The sequence below is a fragment of the Anomalospiza imberbis genome, unplaced genomic scaffold, assembly GCF_031753505.1.
Source record: "Anomalospiza imberbis isolate Cuckoo-Finch-1a 21T00152 unplaced genomic scaffold, ASM3175350v1 scaffold_199, whole genome shotgun sequence".
NCBI classification, from domain to species: domain Eukaryota; kingdom Metazoa; phylum Chordata; class Aves; order Passeriformes; family Viduidae; genus Anomalospiza; species Anomalospiza imberbis.
In genome coordinates this window covers 75,186-81,480 of record NW_027099832.1, presented here as the reverse complement: position 1 = coordinate 81,480, position 6,295 = coordinate 75,186, and the positions used below count along the sequence as shown (strand labels likewise).

At 52.7% G+C, this 6,295-nt stretch overlaps 1 protein-coding gene across 1 annotated transcript; it reads left to right on the top strand.

Annotated features, from left to right (window-relative positions):
- Positions 1-251: 251 nt before the first annotated feature.
- On the top strand, positions 252-5,904 carry LOC137466396 (serine/threonine-protein kinase PAK 3-like). The gene is made up of 9 exons (XM_068178150.1): positions 252-326; positions 1,290-1,353; positions 2,034-2,082; positions 2,582-2,694; positions 3,159-3,276; positions 3,936-4,035; positions 4,467-4,663; positions 5,249-5,386; positions 5,776-5,904. The coding sequence occupies exons 1-9, from the start codon at positions 320-322 to the stop codon at positions 5,863-5,865; spliced, it is 876 nt and encodes a 291-aa protein (XP_068034251.1). The 5' UTR covers positions 252-319; the 3' UTR covers positions 5,866-5,904.
- The last annotated feature ends 391 nt before the right edge of the window (positions 5,905-6,295 follow it).

Genomic DNA, 6,295 nt, shown 5'->3' with positions numbered 1-6,295 from the left:
AGAGCCCTGGGTGTGGCCAGCAGCGTCTTCCTAGGAGCTTGCATTTGAAATGGGATCGGAGGGGCACCTCCGACGTGCAGGCATGTTTGTGACCCAAATGAATTTCTTGTCCCAGAGCTCCACCTCCTGTGTCCTGGTACCTGCACGAGCTGCAGCTGAAGGCCCTGAAGAAGCCTCCAGTCCCCAAGCTGGAAACTCAAGCCTGAGCAGCTCGTGCACCTGGAGCACGACTAGTTCCTCTGGCAGCAGCTGGAGCACGACTGGTTCCTCTGGCAGCAGAGAGCAGCTGGGAGAGAGGACAGAGGACAAGTGCCTGGCCATGCTGAGTATGTGCTTTGTGATCCTTGTCCGCCGGAGCAGTGCCTTGTGTGTGCGCGTGTCAGCAAGAGCTGTCCCACCTCCTGTTCCTCCTCAGCTGAGTGCCAGGTCCTGTGGCCTCCACACAGGACCTGCTGTTGTGCTTTGAGGTGGTGAGGGGTCCCTGGGGTGTTGCTCCTGCCTCTGAGGGCAGCTGGGCCTGGTTTGGCTTTGCCTGAGCTTCCCTCTATGCCAAAAAGAAAACAGAGGTTGTTTCTGGCTGAGCAGGAGGCTGCGACCTAGCGAATGAGTAGGCCTCAAGGAGCTCCTGTGGGGCCCAGCTCCTGTGGGGCACGGCCAAGGTCATCTTCAGAACTTAGCCTGGCCTAAAGGCTGAGGGACCTCATTCCTGAGGCCCATCACAGTAGGGTATAACATAAGCTGCTGCTCTTGAAAGGCAGAGGGGCATTGTTTAGGCAAAGTCCTGCTTAAAGCTGGAGATCTCGGCTCTGCTGGAAGCACTTTGCAATATTCTTCCTGTTCTGGAAAGGGCAGCTGTTGATAAGAATTGATTCCAGAACCCAAGATGCCTTGGATGTTTGCAAGGATGAAAGCTTTTGTTGAATGTCACAGAGTGTTCATGGCCAAGAACAGAAAGGTTTTGTTTTTCCTGCTGCCCTTAATGTTTGTAGACAACAATCACTTCTCCTGGTTGCAGTTTTCTGATCCCTGTCTCCTCTGACTGTTTCTCGATGTGCTTAGATTTTAGTGTAGACTTCTAGTTTTGGGCAGGCCATCTGTGCTGCAGGGCTGCTTGTCTTGCTGCTGTTGTTTATGAGGTGGTGGTGGTGGTGGTGGTGGTGGTGGTGGTGGTGTTTCCCAGCTGACTGAGTTGAAAGGGCAGAGTGTCCCAGACAGTGGGGCTGCCTTTCTGATCTGCTGCAGGGTGGGACCTCTTCTGAAGTGAACATCTTTCCTTGGGATTTTTACAGAGATGCTGGTGAGCGAGGGAGATCCTGAGGCTAAGTACACAGAACTGGAAACGATTGGCAAAGGGTGAGTGCAGCCACAGCTCCTTCTTCACAGCGGGGGGCGGTGCATTTTGCTGGTGTCACACCTCCCCAGAGTGACAGCAGGCAAGCTCCAAAGCTGTTCAGACACTGCGTTAAGATGATGCCTGATGATCTCTAAGTACTGGTCAGCATTTATAGCTGAAGTGGCCAGAAAAGTAGAGCCCTTCCTGTGTCTGGTGCACCAAAGAGAAGCAGCTGCCAATGGCTCTGGACCCAGAACACAGCCGTCTAAGGATCCTCTATTTTGAGTACTTCTCCATTTGTGTGCGCAACAGTGGAAGCCTTTGCCTGCTCCAGCTGTGGCTGCAGGCTGTGGCTGGACACTATTTTCCTTGGAAGCTGGAGAAAGGATCTGTGTCTGGAGGCTTTCCTCCAATGGCTCTTACATGGCTTCAGACTTCTCAGAAGGCCTCAGTGGTGGTGCTTGAATTTGGCAGATAGACTCCAAGGAGAGGTGTGAGAAGGCCGAACCGGCATGTGCCTGGAAAAATCCCACACATGCACAGATACAGAAAGAGAAAAGGGAGAAAAGACCCAGACGAGAATCTGTCGTGTTCCATTTACTGTTTGCCCCGGGACTTTTTTTCCGCGGTTGGACCGCGGTGTCCTGCACTTGCAGGGACTAAAGGACTTCTTCTTTCTCTGCTGCTCTTTTGTTTCTAGGGGTTTTGGCACGGTGTGCATGGCAGTGGAGACTGCCACAGGAGAAGAGGTAAGCGTCAAGCAGCGCCACAGCTTCTGCAGTGCTGTTTTAGGACGGCATTTTATCTGTCATGTCTGCAAGGGTTTGCTTTGTTCTTGTGCAATGGAGAATGCCAGTGGTTGCTGGAGTAATGATCAAGCCCCCTAGAAGTGCCAAAGGTTTCCCAGCAGTTTTGCTCCATTCTTACCGGCACAAAATGGCTTCCTGCTTGCAAGGGGTGTGTGAATGAAAATGGGGATGATAAAGTAAGGCCCTGGGGGAAGACTGTGGGCACAGCCTGTGTTGTTAGAGCTTTGCGGTGGAGAGCTTAGACCATGTTTCTCCCAGGTTTACAAGGCAAAGGGTATCTGGCTCTTTGTCCTGGGAGGTGCCCAAGCAAGCGGTCTGATGTCCAGCCACAAGGCGGTTTGGCCCAGCCCAGCTCCATCATCCCATAATCACTGTCTCCGTCTTCCCCTTGTGGTCCTGCGCCACAGACTTTGGTTCACGGTTTTCCATGTCGTTGTAGGTGGCCATAAAGAAAATTAGTCTCCTGGAAGAGAGCAGCAGTGAACTGTGCCTGAATGAAATCCAGGTCATGCGTGGCAATAAGAACGCCAATCTTGTGACCTTTCTAGACAGGTGAGTGGTTCTGCTGTTCTGCCATGAAAGGTCATCCACATCCTGCAAGGCAGCGGTTCAACCGCTGGCAGAGGATGGAGCTGACAGAGGATGGAGCTGTTAATTCCTGTTTCTGGACTGATCGACAGTGTCTTGGGAGGAGATTGCATTGGGGCTGCATTAATCTTTGCTGGCATACCTAGTTTGACGTGTGCTTTCAAAGAGCGGACTTGGCCCTGTCTTTCTTGAGCCAACAGCCTCAGAGTTCCTGTCCTCTCTCCACATTGTTTTGTTTGGTTTGGCATTTGATTTTTTTTCCCACGGTTCTTATGTGCTGACAAAACACTGTAGATTGAGTTCAAGCCCTGGAGAGCATAGCCAATGATTATTGACTTCCTCCTGTCTTCTTCTGAGAGAGACACAGGAAGGAGAATCCATCAGGAAGTGCACGCATTCATCTCCAGGCTGTTGTTTCCTCCCTTCAGCTACCTGGTGGACGAGGAAGTCTGGCTGGTGATGGAGTACATGGACGGAGGTTCTTTACACGATGTCATTAGGGAGATTCGTATGGCAGAAGGAGAGATAGCAGCTGTCTCTCGGGAGGTAAGGGATGGCGCTTGTGCTTCCCACGGCTTGGTCGGGATGGTCCTTCCAAATGGGTGATAAGGAGAGGAGAGATTTCACCTTCCGAGCTTCCTTTCTGCCTTTCTCTTATAACTGGCAGTAGCAAGAGCATCGGAAGTGCCTGCCAGTGTCCCTGCCCTTCTTCTAGGGTGTTTGTCTTTGCCTCTCTAAACACTTGCCTGGAGCCTGTGTGCGCTGCGTTCCTTCCCATTCCTTCCGCATTCCTTCCTAAGAGCAAAGGTGCTGCTGGCACCATGTCAAGCAAGTGGCAAAGACAAAGAGATACTCGCAGGACTCTCACAGAGCTCAGCCTGAAAGGAGAGCCTGGCAGCCAACGTGGTGTTGGCAAAAGCAGCCACTGTTGTCTGGCTGGAGAGAGTACAGCCACGGCAGCAGTGCTTCTTGAGTCTGTGTTTGCAGGGCACTGGCCAGAGGAACAATTGCCCTTTCTCTTTCAAAAGCAAACACACCCGCACTTAGAAAAGCACTGCTGTCCTCGTGTTGGAGCAGCAGGCTCTGCTGCCTTTGCCAGCAGCCTGTCTTGCCATGGCTCACCATCCCCCAGGAAGTCAGATGTGCCACTTCCCTGCTTGTGGGACGAAATCCACTTAGGCTCGTGTTGCTTTTTCCTCTCTCAGTGCCTGCAAGGCCTGGATTTCCTTCACTCCAAGCAAGTGATCCACCGAGACGTCAAAAGCCACAACATTCTCCTGGGCTTGGACGGATCTGTCAAGTTGGGTGGGTGTTGTTGGCCAGGCTCAGCCGTGGCGGGCTGCGGTGTGGGGCTGCCTTTGGGTGACTGCCGGTTCCCTGATGCCCGTGGCAGTGCAGGCTGCCCTGCTGTGAGCGCAGAGCACAGCCACAAGGCGCAGGGAGGTGTTGCTGGGAAGAAGGGGTAGGGGGTGCCTTTGGCTTGTGTGTGATCCTTCCCAAGCAAGGCAGTTGCAGTCTAATAGCTTCAGGGGACTAAAAGCCACTGCCTGAAACTGGGGGCTTTTGCTAAGTGGCCAATTCCGTATTTCCTCGGCTGCAGGCCTGAGGAATGGCAGCAGGGCCCCTTTGCAGCTGGGATTCCACACTGCCTTCTTGGACATTGGTACCGTGGGGAATTCTTTTGTTGGCTTCCCTAATTCACGCTGGCTTGATCAGAATGGTTTTTTTCTCCTCAGCTGACTTTGGCCTTTCTGCTCAGCTCACCGCTGAGCAGAGCAAACGGAGATCGGCTGTTGGGACAACTTACTGGATGGCGCCAGAAATTTTCAGCAGGAAGCCCTATGGCCCCAAAGTGGACATCTGGTCCTTTGGCATTGTGGGGATGGAGATGGTGGAAGGAGCGCCTCCTTACCTGATGATGACCTCCCGCACGGTACGCTGCAACTACTCTCAGATACTGCTGTCACTCGGACAAAATCTGCTCCCATTCTTCTGCTTGGGAAGCTTGCTAGCAGCTGAAAATGACGGGTTCCAGGCTGCATAGTCTCTCGTGCTTCTTGTCCAGATTATCCCCTTGGCATTTGATCACGAACTGCACCAAAACCTCACGATGCCTTTTGCTTGATGGAAGCTTTGCCTAAGGGAGCAGTGAGCAGTGCTGAGCTGCATTTGATGGAATAATCCTTGGAAATAGTAGAGTTAGATAAAAGTCTGTCTTCCGCATCGCCTGTAGAGCTGGTGTCAGTGCTCAGAGAAGCAAAGGGTGCTTTTGCTGATGGAGTTGCTCCTAATTCCATCAGCCAATGAAATCAGGGGCCAAGGCAAGAGCCTTTGCATATTGGACTGGCTATGGCTGCCTCGGGCTTTGGGTTCTTTTAGTAGGGGCAGGAAAGGTATCTGCCACCCTCGGGCAGGGAGTAAAGAGCCACTGGAGAGCGGAGCTTGTCCGGTGGGGTCTGTGTGAGCAGTTTGGGGTGTGAAAGAGGCAGGTAGAGCGTGGCATTTCCTTCTGCTCTAGGTTCAACAGCTGATAAGCACCAGGGGCAGCCCGAAGCTGCAGAACCCCAGGCAACAGTCCGCTTGGTTGCGAGACTTTCTGCACTGCTGCCTGGAGACGGACGAGGACAGGCGCTGGTCTGCCCAGGAACTTCTGCAGGTAAAAGGCAGAGCGGCTGCCGGATGCGCCAGCCACCCACTGCCAGGGGCTCCTCATCTGCTCAAGTCCAAGGCCTCGGATGGGCCCCGCTCCTAAGAATCTCCAGTCTGGGGGGCTTTTCAAAGGAAAAGAGAGGAGAATCCTGGCCTAGGATGGGTTGGAAGGAGCCTTTCAAGGTCACCTAGACCAAATCTCCTTAGGCTGAAGACATCTGAATTAATGGATTTGTGGGATTGGGAGCCATGTTGGCCCCATGTAGCAAGGTCCTGGATGTGGAGACAGAGGTGCACAGAATGCCCTCCTTTCTGTATCTTTCTTGTTGCCAGAGAAAGCCTGTTTCAGCCTGAGAGGTAAGTAGAAATTAATTTCTTCTTTTTCTCTTTGGGCAGCATCCGTTTGTAACCTCCGCCGAGCCGACCTCCAGCCTGACGCCTCTGATCGTGGCAACGCAGCAGTTTATGGCCGAGAGGAGATACTAGCCCTGGAAGAGGCCATAGTTGTTTATTCTAGTTCCTAGTTCCTAGTTTCTAGCTCGTAGTTTGTAGTTTGTTTAGACGGATAGTGGAAATAAATAGGATAATAAATAAAACCTTCACTGTGTTGGAAGCTTCCCTTTGTTCTCACCCTGTCATTAAGCTCTAAATTTGCTTCGGAATGGTCAGGTGTTTCTTAAATGTGGGAAGAGCCATAGATGGAGTTTGTGGCATGGATTGGAAGCGGGCAGAAGTCTTGTGGCTTTGTTGCCGCCAGGCACAACCTGTTGTGGAGAGACAGGCTTGCAGCTGTGACTAGAGGAGCAGAGTGGGGCAAAACGGAGCAGAGCAGTGGTGTCACTGCTGGGGTTGCTGCTGTGGCTGTGGTTGCGCTGCAGCTCTTGGGAAAGGTTGGGAGTGTCTGTGTTGCTGTGGG